Source organism: Molossus molossus, unplaced genomic scaffold (assembly GCF_014108415.1).
Source record: "Molossus molossus isolate mMolMol1 unplaced genomic scaffold, mMolMol1.p scaffold_m16_p_1, whole genome shotgun sequence".
Taxonomy (NCBI): domain Eukaryota; kingdom Metazoa; phylum Chordata; class Mammalia; order Chiroptera; family Molossidae; genus Molossus; species Molossus molossus.
In genome coordinates, this window is record NW_023425344.1 from 194,197,509 (window position 1) to 194,218,240 (window position 20,732).

Consider the following 20,732-nt stretch of genomic DNA (forward strand, 5'->3'; position numbering starts at 1 on the left):
CCCAGTCCTGGTCAGGGTTGTACAGGAGGCAACCAATCAATGCGTCTCTCTCACATTAATGTCTCTCCGCACCCCACCCCCCACCCACCCCTTCCCTTCCACTCTATCTAAAAATCAATGGAAAAATATCCTTGGGTGAGGATTAACAACAACAAAAAAAGTAAATAAAAAAGTCATACAAACATGTATATGTAATTAAATGAAACTTGCTTTTGCTTAGCAGTACTATGGATTACAGCTACAAACAGTGAAGACAATTTGTCAACTTCCCTCATAACTGAACAAGGACCATCAGAAAAAATGGTCACCTTGAAGGGACTCCTAGTATACCCTATACCTGAGATACTTGGAATATAGTAGGAGTCTCTTCAAGGTGATTTTATTATGATTTTCTTAATTATTTTCTTAATGTTTGTCTCTCAATTCAAACATACACATACATTCTTACCAGAGTATAATTCTCTCATATCTAATTGTCCTCTTAGATTCTGACCACCTTGAGGACAGGGAAATAATTTTATTAATCTTTATTTACCAATACAAAGATTCCTGGAACATCCTATCAAGTGTCCCTAATAGCTAAGGAAGGAAGTAACGAAAAAAAAAGGCATCTGTACCTACTTACCTCTTCTCTCTTACCTCCTACTTAGTTACAATGAAACTAACCAACCATCAGACTGGAGTGGAAGAGTCATGATATATAGAGTTAAGAAATGAAAGCGGTACAATACTGCAGTGTATAGAATTTGATATAAAGAGTAGCAGAAAAGGGGCTATTTTAGAAGCCACTGTATAATATAAATTCTAAGTACTACCTAGCATATGAAAGAAATTAATTACTAAAGAGGAAATGGAAAACTACACAAATTAAATAGTGATAACATTAAAATATTACCAGGGCATGACAACATTGATTCCACTACAATGCACCTGATAAAAACCTTGAAGATTAACTCAAGCTACCAACATATCACATGTATACTTAAGCACCTGGATCTACTGAAGGGACTACCCACATCACACACACACACACACACACACACACACACAAGAAATACCTAGACTAACAATGTTTAATATGGCCTTCCATTCAATATTGCTTCCTTTAACATAAGCTGTTTTTCTTTTAACAAAAAATAAACTTAAGAAATTTGGTTTAAGTATGAAATGGTTGGTTTTACTTGACACAGATAAAACACAGCAATAAAAGAAAATAAGAGTTTGATGATTTATTCTAGTCAAGTATGAATGCCTCAGGACACAATCAATGGATGATGTTATGAAATTATGGATATATATTTTTTCTTCATGTTCATGGCTTTACATATTTGTAAAAAAGAGAGGCAAAACCTGTCACCCCCTGGGCACAAGGACTGACTGTGGCTGTGTATAGAAAAAAAAAATCCTACTTCAAGACCCAGAGACACTGAGCCATCTTTCAGGTGAAGCTAAACCAGAACTGAGAACATCACCTATTCCCACTACCCACCATCAGGCTAGCAAACATCAAATAACAAGCAAGGGCACTATTGCTGGAAGAAAGGCAAGAGTGTAGGTAGAGAAAGAGATCCTCTGAAGTTCAGTCTCACGGGAAAAGATTAACTGAGTGTGGAGCAAAGAACATTTATTTTAAAAACCTCCAACAGCCCTGGCCGGTTTGGCTCAGCAGTTAGAGCTTCGGCCTGCGGTCCAGAGAGACTCGGGTTCAGTTTCCGCTAAGGGCGCGTACCTCAGCTGGGGTTTGTCCCCGGTCCTGGTTAGTCATGCAGGTGGCAGCCACTCCAGGTGTCCCTTTCACGACGATGTTTCTTTCTCTCTCTCTCTCTCTCTCTCTCTCTCTCTCTCTCTCTCTCTCTTCCTCTCTCTCCCTCAGGTGAGAATTAAATAAATATATGAATAAATAAATACCTCCAACAATATAACTCTCACTCCAACGACAAATAAATACTAGAGGAAATGAACTTCATGGTACACTGAGGGTAACCATTGCAACAAGAAAATAAAAATCCAGATCCACTCACTACTACATGAACCTGAGCCTCACACTAATGACCTAACATAAGAAAAGCTATGCCCATTTTCAGATATAAATACTTTTATCTGAGTCCTACATATAATGTCTTGCTTTCAAACACATAGAAAAGCGAGTGGAGAAATGCACTATCAGGAGACAAAGCAATTGGCAGAAACAGACTAAGATATGACCCAGATGTTAGAACTATAGGGTGGAAAATTTTAAATTATTATGATTAGCATGTTAAATGCTTTGGTAGAAAAAGGAGGACAACGTGCATGACTATAATGGGAATTTTAGCAGAGGGTCAGAAACTGTAAGAATCAATGCAAATGCTAGAAAAAAAAAAACAAAAAAAACCACAATGACAGATGAAAAATGCCTTTGATGGACGCATCAGCAGACTTGAAACAAATGAAAAATAAATCAATAGGTCAATAGATAGAACGTACCCAAATTGAAATACAAAGAAAAGAATGTGTATGTGCTGGGGAGTGGGACATAGAAATCAGAACAGGCATTTAAGAACAGGGACTAACATCAACTGATATAACACATGTCAAATTGGAACCCCAGGAATTGAAGATACAAAACAGCTCAGAGAACACCAATCAAGACAAATGCAAAAAATAAATACAAAATATAGATAAAGATATAAATAAACAAATGAACAAACCAAACTTAGTCATATCATGTTCAAACTAATGGAGATTAAAGACAAAATAAAGATAAAATATTGAGGATAACCAAGGAAAAATGACATATTACATATATACATACAAAGATAAAAATTACAGTAAGACATCGCATCAGAATATATACAATCCAAGAGACAACACGATGACTTCCTTAAACTGCTGAAAGAAAAGAAACAAAACTGTCAACCCTTCTATACTCACAAAAAGTATCATTCAAAAATGGAAAAAGAATTTAATTTAAAAAAGCATGGAAGAATTATCAGTAGACCTATATGTAACAAGATATAGGGATTAATTGTAAATCTGTAACAAAGTTCTTTAGGCCCAAGGAATATGATACTAGACAGAAAAGAAGAGTTAAAAGTTTTTAATTGTTCTAAAAAATAACTGACTAAAGCAAAAACAGTGACATTGTATTCTGTCTCTGTAAGTTCTGTAAAGTACATGACAAAAAAAAAAGAAAAAGGACACAAAAACTATCAATGTCAGGAATGAAAAGAGGATTAATCACTGCAGAACCCACAGGCATTTAAAGGAATAAGGGAGTACTACAAACAACTCTATACACATAAATTCAACATCTCAGAGTAAATGTACCAATTCCTTGAAAATCACGAACTACCAAAACTACTCAAGAACAAATAACCACAATATCCTATATATCTATTAAAGAAATGTATTTGTAGTTAAAAACCTTTCATACAAAAGAAAGCTTTCTGTGGTAACATAAAAAGCCATTTGGAGGAAGGCGGCTACTCTGTCTAGGTTTTCTTATTCAGTGTACAAGACAGAAGTGCTGTTCAAAAGATAAATGTTAAATCTGCCTCACTTCATTACATTCTGAAAAAACAATAATATTAATTAATATTTTAAAAAATTAACATCAAGAAAGGAAGTACTTGAGCAAAATTATTTCCAGCTTTAGAAATTAGAAATTTCTCATCAGACTGCCCAGTAAATACCATTTATATGACAACCCTGAATGTTATATTCACAGTGCCTGTTTTTAGATAGTTAAAGCATAATTACTATATATCCAAAATATTTCTACTTAAAAAATTACTTACATCTCTGACAGTCTAAATTCATCTTGAAAGATTTATCATCTTGAAAGATTCATTTTCCAATATACCAAATGTTAGAGGTTTTACTGATTTGGGGATTTTTAAATCATAAATTTGTTTTCATTACTCACTAGTTGAAACAGTCAAATAAAATATATAATGTCTTTATCAAAATAAAACCAATTTGCAATTTTACTTAGGATTAGATATTTTTATATCTAATGAAAAAAAAATCTCCATTTTTTCCCCCCGAAAACATGCCAATAATTGTTATTGATGTATGCACATTGAATTAAAATGTTTGTAAAAAAACCATACCAACAATACTTTCTAATGTCTAAATCTTTAAGGTATAAAATAAGACAAAATTTACCTCAGACACAGGTTTTTGTTCCTTAGTGGGAGCTTCAGTTTTTAATCTTGAAAACAAAATAAGTATTGAGATTTTTATAATTACAATGAAAAAACATAAAACAGTTCTTTTTGCATGCTTAAAATAATTAAAATGTAAATCTAAACTAATGTACAATTTATACTATAATAGTAAATTACCTCAGAAAATACTTTAAGAAAAAAATAAAATGTATTTTATAAAAAAATAAACAGCAGACTCAACAAATGTGCTAAACAAATGAATAGACATGTATTTTCTTCTTTAAAAATATGAGCACTTAAGAAATTTTCTCTATGCCAAGTACAATTTAAAAGAAACAACATAACACATTAGTAAAACAGTTTAAAAATAATTTACTCTAAAAAAATAAAAGTAGGCTATATGGTTAATATATATTATATGCATTAGTATTGACTATTATAGGACTTAAATAGCGGAGAATATATTTTTTATCCATGGTGAAATTCAATACAATAATGCCATTTCAGTATTTATTACAATTAACTTACTCTAGAGATGATAAAATCATAGAGATTTAGAATTTTGGAGGATATATTCTCTTAAAAATCTTTGTAAGCATAGCTCAAATATTAACTATACATTTTTAAAACTTCTTGATTTCAAAAACTACTATTTGTAACTTATTACAATAACAAAGGCATATGGCACCTATAAAATCTTTTAAAATAATCAATATAAAAGCTAACTTTTCCAAAATATTGTTTCAGAAAATGTTCACTAAATATTTGCTGATATTATATATTAAAATTTGCATAATTAGGGTGCCCCCCCCGATCTGAAATGCCATTAATACAGAGTTGAGTATTTCATAACTTTATGAAGGCTTAATAGCTATATATAATATATTTAACATTAGCAACAACTATACAAATTTCATGAACACAAATGAAGACATCTAGTAGGACAGAATGTGAACCATGCTAAAAGCTACTCTCATGTTTAGTATTTGAAATATGGAATTGGCAAACACTCCTCTTCTTTATCTAATCTCTGAGGGTTTTTTAAAAAAAAATTAGGACTATAAAATGCTAATGCCTTACTAGATCATAATAATTTAACTGTGTACAATTACTTATCTATATTTTAGTTATATGAAATTGCAAACAATTTCAAAGAGAGCATATCTTTTTTTTGCATAAGCACTATATTGGTGGTATATTAGAATAATTAGAAGTAACTTACTAAACAAAAGTAAACGAGTAAAACGTGCACAAAAAATGAACAAAATGCGTAACTGTCAATCGTTTTCAGGTCAAAGATTTGTAATTCTCTCAAGTATTTAATTGTGAACAAGAATATGCATCAAAATGAAATAACATCAAGTATACAGTGTAACTTCACTGCTTTAATGACTGTATATGGGAAAATAATAGTTTTAAGAATAACATGTATAAAGAGTAAGAAAACATGAAAATTAATCTGATGAAACAAAAAAGTAGGTATTGGAATAATGAAGTGTTGAAATAAATTTGTAAACTACAACTGATCTTTATTTTTAAGTATTTAATAATCTTAAACTCAGTTTGAAAAATTGAAACAAATTGGTTACAAAGCAGTTTTAAAATATTTTATTAAAGCCTTTTCCTTTTCAGCCTACTGTTGAAAATGTTATCAAAGACCTTGTATTCTTAAGAAAGAGGTATTATCACGCTAACCATTTTCACATATGGCTATTGTAATAAATTCACTTTATGCAGCAATTAAAATGAAAGCTATTAAGCATGTGTTACTATTATTGCATTTCAACTGGGGACATTGAGTACTGTAATATTTCTGCAAGGGAGGTTGGTAACAGGTGTTTATTACTCTTCATTTTACTGGCTAAGAAACCAATGAGAACAAAATTATTAAAATAACTACCACTAACAGGCTTATCAAAATTGGGATGACAATTTTGTTTGGGCTTTAAACACTGGTATTCTGTTTAAGAAACAAAACTGTAATTACCAGTAAAAACATTTAGAAAAAAAATTTTTTTAAATTAGAAAAGTACACTATTCAAAATCTCATTGAGTGATCACATTCATTACTAAGATGTATACTACATTTTAATAACTATAAAGGCATACTTTAAGAGTAACAAATTATAATATAATATGAATACATCATTAACATTTTTGAAAAGAAAATAAGTTTTTACCTGTAATTCTTATTCACTAAAGATACCTGCTGAAATAGTCATCATGAGATATTCAATTGCTTGGTAGAAGACAGTGAAATTTGCTAAGCTCAAAGTTCTCAGCTAATGACCTACTATTACATAATTACACTTTTTACCTGTGAATATTACAATACTTTTTTAACAGAAAAACAAAGGATAGCATAGAAAACAAACACTATTTAAGACTTCAATGTAACAAGAACAGGAGGACTGACTGATGATCAATTTCAATAACAAATCATTAGAGGTCAAGATTGCAAATAAGTAATGTTTCTTCTGTATATAAACCTGCTGAAATAGATCTTTCTGATATATTTCTCAAGGGCAATCCTTTCCCTCTGAAGTTTAAAATGAAATAAATGTCCCTATTTGCATTTTTCTGCAAGTAAGATGACCAATTCAAGGCTACATGTAAAATGAGTATTTTGGATGAGTTACATTAGTGTGTTCTTTTGACGTTTCATTCACACTATAGACATACCATGGGAACAGGGAAGGAACTATAAGAGGGAAAATGTCCAAATTTATTTCAGCCTGACCACATTCTTTCTTTCCAATAACATTTAAAAGCCAAAAAATTCAATGGTGATTTTCAAAATTTAATCTTCAATTTAAGAATACCTATAAGCATACTATAAAAATGCTGAAAAGAGGATATACAACTAGCCAGTAGTAAAGTCAACCAATTCTCAATACCCTCCATTTAGACATTCAATTTAAATTTAAGATATTAGTCATCATACTAATAAATAACAGTAAAACATCTAGTGCAGCATTTCTGATCATTTGTTCCAAGAGGTATTAATAGATATTATGTATGGAAAGAGTAACTGAGCTAAACGTGTTACCAGGTTGCACATATATCAGGTATTGTGCTCAGAATTTCAGTCCAAAGTTAAGACACAGTCCTCCTTTCAAGAAGTTCACTGTCAAGGAAACATACTGAAGCAAATGTTTACAGAATTGTAAAAAGTGCTAGAAAAGAGACATCTATACGACTCAGTGGCTGTATAAAGAAAGGACTAAGCTACTGTGAAGGTGAAAGAGGCAAGGAAGCAGTGAAGACACTACAGTGAACTTGGTTTGCAGCAAGAGCAAAGACTTGGCCAATGTGGCTCAGTTGGTTAGTGTCATCCCACACACCGAAAGGTCGGGTCTTCGATTCCAGGTCAGGGCACATAGATTGTGGGTTCAATCCTGGGTCGGAGCACAATACGAGATGCAACCCACTGATTTTTCTCTCTCTTTTCCCCTCCCTTACTCCCTCTTCTCTCTAAAAATCAATGAATATGTCCTTGGGTGAGGATTAAAAAAAAAAAAAAGTTAGCAAAATAGGGGAAAGAAATTCAAGGTAGAGTAAAGGCAAAGAAATATAATATAAAACAAAATGGCAAAAATGTGAGCTCCTGAGTGATCTTATATGATTGGTATGTATGGGTAAAAGAAGAATAACTTGAAGATGCAAGTGAAGAGATAGCAAGGGCCACTTCAGGAAAAGGCCTGATTGTCATGCTAAAGTGTTTATGGTAAGAAACTTTATTCTAAGGTTAATAGGAAAGTATGATCAGATTTGTGCAACAAAAAGAGAAAAGGCAGTGTTAGAAGAGGGTAGGCTCTAGTCAGCGCATCCATGTAAGAGACAGTTAATGACTGGCTTAGGTACAGCAGGAGAGAGATCATGGAGAAGATGTTTAGGTAGATGATAAACAAAGTAAATCCAACAGAATATAAGTACCAACTGGATAAATGTAAATGAGAAGAACAAATATGAGCCCCCAATTGTCTGCCTTGAGTCACAAGAGAATGGTAATGCCATTAACCAAAACAGAAAATTCAAGGGAGGAAAAGCATATTTTACAGAAAAAAGTGAATTCCGTTTTGGATATACTGAATTTGTGGTGCCTGCAGAACATTCATATGGAAGTATTTACCATTTAGACCTGCTCAGTCTTGTATACCTCATCCTTAGGCACAATTCAAACCATCACTTCTATACAAATAAGCCCCAAATCATCATCCAGAACATGATCCCTCCAAGGTGAAATAAATATTCTCTTAGATATTCACAGGCCCAAAAAATTCCATATTAAAGAATCTATTTGCCCTGGCCGGTTTGGCTCAGCGGTTAGAGCGTCCGCCTGCAGTCCGGAGAGACCCGGGTTCGGTTCCCGCTAAGGGCATGTACCTCAGTTGCAGTTTGTCTGTCCCCAGCCCTGGTTGGTCGTGCGGGTGGCAGCCACTCGATGTGTCCCTTTCACATCGATGTTTCCCTCTCTCTCTCTTCCTCTCTCTCCCTCCCACTCTGTCTGTACAAAAAATGGAAAAATGTCCTCGGATGAGGATAAAAAAAAAAAAAAGAATCTTTTTAACTTTAACTTGCATTTCCTAAACTTATTTGACCATGGAAACATTTTCTTTCCCCTAGACAATTTATAAATGACTGGCATTAGTTCTACAAAACAGAGTTTGGAAAATACTGACCTAGATACCTTCTTTTATAGAATGTAAGAGAATTACTTTTATAAGAGTATACATAGAAAGTTAAGTATGCTAAGGAACAATGTGAACAATTTAATTTTCTCAAAGTTAAAAAGCATCCTTGTTTCTGCTATTGGGGATAAGGCTATGTGGCATTCTGAATTCTTCTTCTCAAAAAGAACAAATTATGACATGTAGGTATAACCAATACTGAATAACAGAATCTCAGAACTCCAGAACAAGTCAGCACTCACATTTACAAATAGGGAACCAAGGCTCCAAGGGTACAACCATTCCCTTGGTTTCCCTCCCATGTCACTAGCCACTCTTTCAGTTTCCTTTAACAATTCTTCCTCATCCTCCTAATCTTTTGTCAGGTTCCCCAGGGCTCAGTCTGTAGACCTTGCCCTCTCTCTCTCTACTCTATCCCTTGGTGATCTCTTACAGTCCATGACTTTTTTATTGAACTTTTTTTAAATTTTGGGACAAGTGTATATGCACATGCAGCTGTAAGAAATAATAAAGATTAAAAGGTCTGAGCCAGCGGGAGATCACATCCATAGCACAAGGCCAATGTAGAGCAAAATGGCTTTATTGCATGCGCCTGGGTACAGGCAGGCTGAGCCAAGAAGGGTTGAGCTTCAAATCAGGGTTGGGTTGTCAGTTATATACTCTACTTTTAGCTTCCGGCAGTTCCTGCTGATGTACCTTGTCTGGCTCATTGTCCACTTTGCCATAGGACTGGTGTGGTATCTCATCTGGCATCTGCTGGGTTATCCGTTATATTGCAGATAATCCAGATAATCCTTATCCGTACTCAGCAAAGGCTGAGCAAAGGTCATGCAAGCAACACAATTTCCACAGTTTCCACGTTTTGCAAACTTTTACCTTTACCCTTTAAAACATTACTGACCCTTTCAAAGTTTCCGTGTACCTTTTATACAGTTTCCCCCAATGATAACATCTTACAAAATTATAGTACAATATCATAAGCAGGATATTGACAGTGACTCAATACACCCATTTTATTCATATTTTAGCTTAACTTATATCATTCCCATGACATTTGAAAATGCTGCCCTGGCCGGTTTGGCTCAGCGGTTAGTGTCGGCCTGCGGTACAGAGAGACCTGGGTTCGGTTCCCGCTAAGGGCATGTACCTCGGTTGCAGTTTGTCCCCGGCCCTGGTTGGTCGTGCGGGTGGCAGCCACTCGATGTGTCCCTTCACAACGATGTTTCTTTCTCTCTCTCCCTCCTGCTCTATCTGAACAAAAAATGGAAAAATGTCCTCAGGTGAGGATAAAGAAAAAAAAAAAAAAGAAAATGCTAAGTAATTCTTACAGCCTAGAACACTCTCCTAAACTCATATAGGTTAATGACAATGACTCCTCCACTTGATTTCTAATAGATATCTCAAATTAAAACATGTGGCAGATCAAAATTCTCATCTTCCCTCCCAAATCTATTTCTCCAAGACTTTCCCATCTTCTTTAATATCAATGCCATGTTTCCAGTTGATCAGATCATTAAGTGTAGAATAATTCTCAATACTTTCTCTCATACTTCACATCCAAATCACCAACAAATCCAAAATCAAGCCTCGGATGGCCCACATTGCTAGCAGCTTAGCCCAAGACCCCACCATCTTCTACCTGGATTATTACAACAAGCCCACTAACTAATCTCTTTGATTCTGCCGTTGGTCTTCTACAATTAATTGTGAAGACAGTGGCTAGAGTAATATAAACACTTTTCTGTATTTAAGGTTTTACTGAGGTATAAAACACTCCTCTATTCAGAATCCTTTAATGGCTTCTTATCGCAGAGTAAAAGCCAAATGCCTTACAATGGTTAAGGTCCTGTACAACACAGCCCACTTACTTTGCAGGCCCCATCTCCTACTAGACTCCCTCTTATTCAATCAATGGCAGCCAAACCAGTTTCTTTGCAATTCCTCCAGGTCTTTACCCAAAGATCACCTCTCAGTAAGGCCTTCCCGGACCACCAAATTTTATTTATTTATTTTTAATATTTATTTATTTATTTGGAGAGAGAGCTAGAAACATCGATATGAGAAACATTGATTGGCTGCCTCCTGCTTGCCTCTACTCAATCCAGGCATCATCTGCCCTGATCAGGGATCAAACTGGGACCTCTGTCCATAGGACGATGCTCAATCCACTGGCGATGCTCAATCCACTGGCCACATCGGCCTGGCTGACCACCAAATTTTAAATGGCAGCCTACAAACTCTCACACTGCCCTCCTTATCCCCTTTCCCTAACTTCATTTTTCTTCATAGTATTGACCACCATTTAACATACCATATCTTTTAATTACTTTTTATTATCTGTCTTTCACCACTAAGTCATAAGCTTCATGAGGACAGAGATTTCAGTCAATTTCTCTAGCACCTAAAACAGAGCCCGACACAAAGTAGATGCTCAAGAAATATTCACAGAATAAAAAATCAGGCCCAAAGAGCTGAGGCATTTTTACCAAAATGTGACAAAATAGGGCAAGAATCCATGTCTCTGTGGTTTAGGAGTCACTTTTTCTAAGAATGGTGACAGACCAAACTGATCCAATCTCACTTTTTATTCAAGTGGTAACCAAAAGCACACATGCATAAAATAGCTATATCTGATCAGGTGAATAAACTATTTAGAATAACTTGATTATAGACTCAAGCTAGAATTCATTAGCACCAAATTAAAATGCAACCAACTGTCTAAAATAAGCAAGTGTCGTACTAAGCACCTAAAGTGTTTAAACTTTTTTCTTTTTTTAAAAAACGATATAGATGACAACTTTAAGAGTTTAAACAATGAACTTGATAATACTATAAAATAAAGTCCTATGGAAGAACATAAAGCAGTACTCCTATACTGTTATATTAAGTATATAGTTTATCCTATTTTTGAACTAGAACCAAGGCAGAACAACTATCTGTAAACGAAAAAAGAAACTTATGTTAACTAACAATAGAAAGATACTGTTTCTGGGAAAATTATAAAATATTTTTTGAATTGTATATAAAGGTGATTAACAAAACTTTTCTAGAGACAGATACGGAAATAAAGACCAGTATATCACCAAGTCCATCTAAAAACCACTTTTGAAGCTTTTGGAAAATCACTGATTTACAGTAGAAATTAGTTTGGAAGCTTAAAATTAATGGATTCATTTTTTAAAAAATTAATTGCAAGGGAACACATTACATAGTAAGTAGTCATCTAAATTAGCTTTGAATCTCTTTCAAAGTAAAACGGTTCTAGTGTTAGAATAAAAAATCACAACTGAGTCATACTTTCAGAATCTGCCTATCCTTATGGCAACTAAGATCACAAAAGGTGTTTTGCTTGTCTTTAAAATTCAAGAAATTGGTATAGTACAAATAGTGACCTTTTGATTGTGCTGGAGGGAAAAATATAAGATGTACTAAGTAGATAGTTTTTAGTCGTGGGTCAAATCGTACGGTTTACCTAAAAACAAAGCAATTCACCTATTTATATAATAAAATCTGTAGCACATGTATGAAACTATTTCTCAGGCATTTAAACAATACTATGTTCAATTAAAAGAAAACAGTAACTTCAAACTGTTTAGATCTTAATGCAATGTATCTAAAACAAATATCAATTTTTAAAATATACATGTATGTGTAGAAAAAATACATGAAAGAAACAAGTGCATTATTAGCCCTCATATTTTTTTCTATTTTTAAAAATTCTCACCTGAGGATATGTTTATTGATTTTAGAGAAGGGGGGGAGGGGATCGATCGACCGGTTACCTCCTGTAGGTACCCCAACAAGCGATGGAACCTGAGACCTAAATATGTGCCCTGATCGGAAATCGAACACACAACCTTTTTTAGTGTACAGGATGATGCTCCAACAAACTGAGCTACCCTGCCTGGGCAATCCCATATTTTTTAATGTTACCTTTACCCAAAGGAATTACATTAATGGTTAAGTGGATACTGTGTGTTGCTCAGAGACAAATACTTAACTTTAAAACTTATTTTAAGACCTGCAAGATGTTTTATTATTTCTTTACACCTTGAATTCATAGTTATTAAGATAATTTTAATAATAATAATCCAAAAATAAGACACAGGATATAGTAATGTCTAATGATCTGAATAGCCAAATTAAAAAGCTCTAACTAGGCACTATAGAGAATCTTTAAACAATTATAGGTAATCTCTTGGAAGTCTTAGCAAAACAAAGCAAACATTAAACAGTTTTAAAGAATAGAAAAGAATATAAAAATAGACAACATAAAAGCAGTAAATCTGTAGAACATAAAACAAACTCTCAAAATTAAATTATTAAAAATAAAAAAGTTGAGAATTACTATTGTTAAAAAACTATAGAGTTAGAACTGGGTAACATATTTTAAATGACAGTAAAAATAACTACAATTTTGGAACATAATTGTAGAGACCTGTTGTTCCAAGGACATGAAAATAACCATGGCTTCCTAACAACCAGAGCTTTTATATTCCTTAGACTGCATTCATGCTAGAGGAAGCTTAAAGGGCAGCAGCCAAAATGACTAAACTTCAAGTTGGATGTTGAAGCACTGATTTGATGAGCTTTTTTTGGCCAGAAGTGACCCACAAGCTTAAGATCAAGAGCCAAAGTCCCCAATGGAAATTTGTGCTCAATTTGGTGGGCTCTGAGACCATCTCTGGCTAAATTAGCATCAACCTTATGGGAGGCCAGCCATGAAGTAAGGGAGTCTCCCCAAGATCTGATCTCTTGAGACCACAACCTAGAGCAGGTCCCACTGTAAAATTATTCACATTCCTTGGAAAGAGAGAACAGGCATCAGTTGTGTCCATCGAAGGGGGACACTGTCCAGGTGTACCCTGGACATTTTTTGAAATCTCTGGGCTGCTTCTGCATCTGAAAAATAAGAAAAATAGCACAATGACAGACAACGAATGAGGAAAAAGACAATCATTGGGCCTAAACACTTAAGACTTTAAGAAATTAAAAAAGCAGACAAAACAGACAAAAAGACAAACAGCCATATCATTTGAAATGTATTATTCTGAGGGCAAGTACAGCAGAGAAAAACACAAATTATTTTAAGCAAAGTAAGAAAATGACTATAGCAACAAAAGTTATTTTGGAAAGGGCCAACTGGAGAAAACAACTTATGCTAAGATATGTCAACCTGACACAAAGATAAGGTGGAATAAAGAATCTAGTCCCATTTGAAGCTGAAAAAAGCTGAATAATGAGAACTAGTGTCATGAAGTTGGCTGCTTAACTGCCTTTGTGTAAGAAAACATCTCAGAACTTTGAACTTAGGAAATTCCAACTTGTCTTGCACCAGGTCACGAGCTCCATAGAGCAGGAACCTATTTCAACAAGCAGCTTTAAAAAAAAACAAAACAAAATACTTTAATATTTTTCATTTCTATTAACGATACATTTAAAAATGCAATAGTGCTAAAATCCATCAAAGTAAAATGCTCTGAATAAAAATTAAACTTACTCAGAAAGATGTTCAGAAGTTGGGATACGAACAAAAGCTGAAATTCGAAAAAAAGTTTAAATTTAAAATAGCATATGAAATATGATGAGTGAGAATAACAATTTCATAAAGAACCTATATTGTGGCTGACCAAAAATACGAAAATAAATATCAAAAATCCAAAGTAACATAATTATATATACACATACCTTTGTCTACTACAACTTGGCAAGTATGAGTTTCATGCTGACTCAAGTGCGTAGCCATATTATCTAAGCCAGAAACATCAGCTAGGAAATCACAATTAAGGCACACTAGAGTAATGCCCCTATAAAAAAAAAAAAAAAAAAAAAAAGCACATAGTAGAAAAGAAAATTTTTTTTATAATCTTTTATGAAAATCCATATATTAAGTTCAATGATTATTGTTTCATAATTTGCTTTTTGTGTCTGTCAATCCTATTTTTGTTATACAAACTTGATATAACAAAAATTACTGTCTAGAAAATGGTATAGCCATATCCAAATTATGCTATCATTTATTTACAGAAACTATTCTTTTTTAAAATAAACTTTTACTTCTCAGACCAGTTGCTGAAAAGCTTGGAGTCAAGAGATCTAAAGCCCAGTGTTGTTTCCACTAACAACTTGTGTCACTTTAACAAGTCACAAAGTACCCGTGTCTCTGCCCTTCTGAATGCAAGGGTACAGTAATCATTCAATCAATACATATTTACAGGGAATACTATGCAGCTCTAAGAACGAAAGATCTCTTATCCTTTGAGACAACATGGAGAAACCTCGAGAGTATTATGCTAAGTGAAATAAGCCAGTCAGAGAAAGACAAATACCACACGATCTCACTTATTTGTGGAATATAATGAACAAGGTGGGCTGATGAACGAAATAGACCCAGAGACATAGAAAGCAGTATGGTTCAGACTGACAAATCTCAGAGGAGGGGGAGTTGGGGGGATGGATGAGATGAACCAAAGAACTTATATGCATGTATGCATAACCAGTGGACATAGACAACGATGCTAGGGGTGTGGGGGAAGCAGGATGGGGAGGAGGGTGTCTATGGAAGAAACAGGAAAAACATCTGTAACAAAAATAAGTTAATAAAAATTGGAAAAAATATATATATATTTACTAAGACTGTCTTCTCACATTATGAATATGAATGGAAAAAAAATACAGTCTGCACTCTAACAAAGCTTACAATGTAATGTTTTATTTAGGTAAGAATAAATTAGAAGAGCAATGTTGCCCTGGCTGGTTTGGCTCAGCCGTTAGAGCATCAGCCTGTGGAACGTAGAGACCTGAGTTCGGTTCCCACTAAGGGCATGTACCTTGGTTGCAGTTTGTCCCCACCCTGGTTGGGGTTGGATGGGTAGCAACCAGTTGATGCGTCTCTCTCACATCAATGTTTCTCTCTCTCTTCCCCCTCTTTCCCTCCTGCTCTATCTGAAGATAAATGCAAAAAATGTCCTTGGGTGAAGATTAAAAAAAAAAAAAGAGCAATGTTAAGGCTTTAAATACATAGATCAAGTGTAACTGCCATCAATTGTGTACTATATGTGAAAGGTTTTTCCATATACTGATTCTCATCACAACTAACCAAGTTTGGTATTATTCTCAACTAATATTTGATTAATTAAAGTAGTTAATTCACTACTGAAGTCCAAAGCTTGAGCTCCTCAGCATCCTTGCACTGTGAACTGGCCCACTTGCTGGAGCCTGAACTACTCATTTCCCTACCAAACACTGAGTAGCTCTGAAATGAAATATGTAAGGATTATAAATTTTCAAAAAGCCTAAGAAACAATTCCCACAATGTGTTGCGTTCGCTATTTGAAATACTTAAACATAACTGGCATAGTACAGTATGTGACATTGGCCTTAAGATTCTCATTTAAAAAGTTTAAACTTTTGACTTTTAGTTGAGATATTTAAAAATATTATTAAGCCTTCAAAAAGTATGTAAATGTTTCAGAAAACTTAAAAACCCACTATATAATTAATTTATATGAGTTAAAAACTTGGGAGCTTGTTGAGTCAAGCACCTGAAGTGTTATTTAAAAAGAAAAGAAAGCCCTGGCCGGTTTGGTTCAGCAGTTAGAGCGTCGGCCTGCGGTCCTGAGAGACCCGGGTTCGGTTCCCACTAAGGGCATGTACATCGGTTGCAGTTTGTCCCCGGCCCTGGTCGGTTGTGCGGGTGGCAGCCACTCAATGTGTTCCTTTCACATCGATGTTTCTCTCTCTCTCTCTGTTCCTCTCTCTCCCTCCCACTCTACCTGAACAAAAAATGGAAAAATGTCCTCGGGTGAGGATAAAAAAAAAAAAAGAAAAGAAAATATTAACTGTATAAAGATGTTAAGTTGTTTAAAGGAACCTGAATTGCAAATGGGACTTGTTTAAAAAACTTAGTCTGTTCAACTTAAATGAACCTTTTCAAACATTAATTAATGGCCCTCTCAAAAGTGATTATCAAAATGTACTTGATTTCTAAATGCTATTCTTTTATTTTTTTCCAATCCTCACCGGAGGAAATTTTTCCACTGATTTTCAGATAGAGTAGGAGGAAGGAAGGGAGAGAGATAAGAAGATCAATGTGAAAGAGACACATCGACTGGTTGCCTCCCCCACGACCCTGGACCAGAATCGAACCTGAGACTTTTTGTCTGCGGGCTGATGCTCTAACTACTGAGCAAAACCGGCCAGTGCTAAATGCAGTATTTTTAAGTTCAACTTAAAAGCTCAAGGAAAGTTAAGATTTAAATACTTAACTTTAAAGACTAATTAAAGACTAACTACATAGTCTTTTCTATTAACAAACTGCCCTCACAGACACTAAAAGTGGTCTCAACGGTAAGTAGTAGCTCAGTGCCTATTCCACTGGATATAGTTTTGTAATTGGGGTTTTCAATAAAATTTCTTGTACTGGGAAAATGTGTGTGGCTGGGAATACTACATGTGGGTCATCAAGAGAGAGTGCTAGTCTACACAAAGTAAGGAGAATAAAACCCAAATCTAGAGAAAATAATAAAGACCAGATCACCCTGCCTCAGCAGGCTAGACCAGAGAGAAGCCATATCAGTTAGTGAAGGCTTTGTTTCCCTTTTTGTTCTGGTTGTTCCTTTTCCTCTTAGGGGTCCATGAGATTGTTTAGAATCCTGCTAATATATTATTTTTGCTTAGGTAAAAAAAAGATCATGTAATGCTATCATTGTTATTGTCAATTTAACAAAGCATAAAATACACTTTTGAAATTCACCACATACTTTAAACATTTAAGCATTTTACCAATACACAAATACAAACAAATAACATACCATAGACTGACTTTTCCCCTGAAGCTCTAGTCTAACAATCTGCTGTGTATTTTTAAAAAAATTTTTTTTCCTTTACTGATTTTAGAGAGAGAGGAAGGGAGAGGGAGAGAGACATAGAAACGTCGATGAGAGAGAACATCGACCGGCCGCCTCCTGCATGCCCCCGACTGGGGATAGGGCCCACAACCTGGGTATGTGTCCTGATGCTCCACCACCGAGCCACTCTGGCCAGACTGTGTATTAATACCTACATGTCACACTGGCACATCAAAACTGACCATAACACTAAAGTCATGTATTTCCTCCCCAAATCAACTCCTCCTTTCTTAAGATGCCATTTCCTCTAACAATAAAGCCTAAACTATAGTTATCGCTGTATCTTCTTCCTTAAAATAGTTAGTATGTCAAGCATTTTACAATATTAAAAATTTATTGAGTACTTAATCTGTGCCAGGCTAATAAATTTAGACATACCATCTCATCTAAATCTTACAACAACCCAAAGTATGTGTTATAATTCATTAGCTTTTCATAGAGGAGAGTTAGCTCAGTATTCTACCAAGGACAGGAATGGTAAAGGTCGGGACCAGGTTTTAAATTGAGCGCTTTGATTCCAGAACCCAAATTCTTAATGATACAATACCACCTCATCATTTTAACTCAAGTCCTTACTAAATCATTCAAAACTATTACAATAGTCCTAATCTATAGGATTCATGCATCTATTATTCACCCTACTGTTGAAGGTGAGAAGGGTATCTTCGATTCAACCTTCCTTTGATATTACTTGATTCTATATGAAACATCAAAGGTTCTCCAGTGCCCTCCAAAATTAAACCCAAACTCCTTAGCCTTATTTTCAATGCTTTCGCTGGCTCTAAACTAAAAATTACTGTCCCAGACTTCACACTTACTATATGAAGTTAATGCTTCATTTATTTGCTACCAGCTATTTCATGTGTATGCCTTCTACGTTTTCCATTTCTGCATCTTTATTCATGCTATTTCTTCCCACTTGAATGCTGCTGTGCCTCTTCTATCAATATACATAATATATTCTTCAGAGCACAGTATAACTAACACCTATCCAGATTATTCCAAGTAATCTCTCTCCCCTGTGAAATAAATAACCTTCATTGCACTTATTAAAATCTTCCTTTCATTATTAATTATTTATGTTCATCTATATCTCCCACTCAATAAGCTGTATATTCTCTGAAGACTGGTTCTAAGACATCACTTTCTTTACAGGAGCTGTACATTATGTATATGATAAATGCATAATAAATAGCTAAAGAATGAATATTCCATTCCAATAAAGGAGTAATTACAAAAATTATTGTTCTACACAATTATAAGTATGCTATACTCCCTTCACAGGAACTGACCAATTTTCAATTTGATAACTATTCAAATGGAGAGAAAAAAAGCCCAGATCTTTAAAATAATATAGTTCATTTAAAAACAACTTACATCTAAGCTTGACAACAGTGATAAAAATCAAACTTAAATTTCATCTTTTAAATGATTCAAAACTCTTTCAATTCTTATAAAAATTTTCAGGAAAGGCAACATCTAATATAACTTAATCTATTTCATCAAACTCAGTAAATGTTCTAAAATTAGCATTACCATACTTTTTAAAATGAATCAAATTTTATTTCCTATGAGCTACTGCTCCAACATCATGGATGAAACCTACTGTCCACACAATTATTTTCAACATATACTTTAGTTTATTCAACAAATATTTACTGAATGCACTAATCAATGCCTGGCACAGACAAAAATTCAGAACACACAGATTCTAGTAAGACACTGAAAATAAACAAAAAAAGTAAAGTATACAGTATATCAGATGACGAAAAATGATCTAGAGAAAAATTAAGCAAAAAAAAAAAAACAGGTAGGGAGTGCTGGAGTCAAGCACAGGGAAGAGAATACAATTTAAAATTTTTGTTCTCATTTTATAACCTAAATGCATGATGATTTCATCTTGATACCACTTGTCACCACTGAAACAAATTTAGCAAGAGAATACAGGTTAGTCATACCTTAAGTCTAAGAATATAACAGATGGAACTATGTAATATCCAGTATCAATCATTTAGATTTCCAAATTGGGCATCCTACCATCAGGTTAAAAAAATATATTATTATAACAAAAACCACAATGAGTTACCACTTTACACCCACTAGGGTAGCTATAATAAAAAAGATAATAACAAATGTAGGCAAAGATGTGGAGAAACTGGAACCATCATATGCTGCTGGTGGGAATGTAAAATAGTTGAGGTACTTTGTAAAACAGTCTAGCAGATTCTCAAAGGCTCAACAGTTACCATATAACCCAGAAATTCCAATCCCAGATATATACTAAAGAGAAATGAAAAGTCATGCCCAGACAAAAACTTGTACACAATTGTTCACAGCAGCATTATTTATTATGGCTTCAAAGTTAAAATATACTAAATGGATAAACCAACTGTGGCATAACTATATAACAATATTATTTAGCAACAAAAACTGAAGTACTAATTTACACAGATGAATATGATAACATTCTAAATGAAAGACGCCAATCACAAAGAATCACATATTGTATTATTCTATTTATATGAAATGTCCAGAATAGGCAAATCTATACAGGCAGATAGAAGTTTAGTGGTTACTCAGGGATTGTTGGAGTTGGAAGAAAATGAGGATAAGCATAATGGGTACAGAGTTTCTCTTTAGAGTGATAAAAATGTACTAATATTAACTGTGGTGATGGCTGCACAACTCGGTGAATATACTAAAAACTATTAATTGTACAATTTAAGTGTGTGAATTGCATGGTATATGAACTATATCTCATTAAGGATACTATGTAACAAAATTTAAGTCATAAAATTTTTCAACAGAAAGAATTATAAAAAAAATAGTTACCTGAGATTTTCTGAATGCTTCTTAAACATACAAAACCTTTTACTTGGATGATTACTGTGAAAGCTGGAGAGACAAAACAGATTTTATTAAATTTATTCTACAGTAATCATATTAACTTATAGTTACATTTCAAGTCTATACTTAAGTTT

At 34.1% G+C, this 20,732-nt stretch overlaps 1 protein-coding gene across 5 annotated transcripts in view; it reads right to left on the reverse strand.

The window, feature by feature from the left end:
* Positions 1 to 20,732, reverse strand: part of ZNF280D (zinc finger protein 280D) — a 112,572-nt gene that overhangs the window by 18,502 nt on the left and 73,338 nt on the right. For all 5 annotated transcript variants that reach the window (XM_036266059.1, XM_036266054.1, XM_036266053.1 and 2 more), the window contains 4 exons: positions 20,584 to 20,646; positions 14,531 to 14,649; positions 14,343 to 14,379; positions 4,150 to 4,195 (listed from right to left, as the gene is read on the reverse strand). In XM_036266059.1, the coding sequence (XP_036121952.1) occupies positions 4,150 to 4,195; positions 14,343 to 14,379; positions 14,531 to 14,649; positions 20,584 to 20,646 (265 nt within the window). The remainder of the gene's footprint in view (positions 1 to 4,149; positions 4,196 to 14,342; positions 14,380 to 14,530; positions 14,650 to 20,583; positions 20,647 to 20,732) is intronic.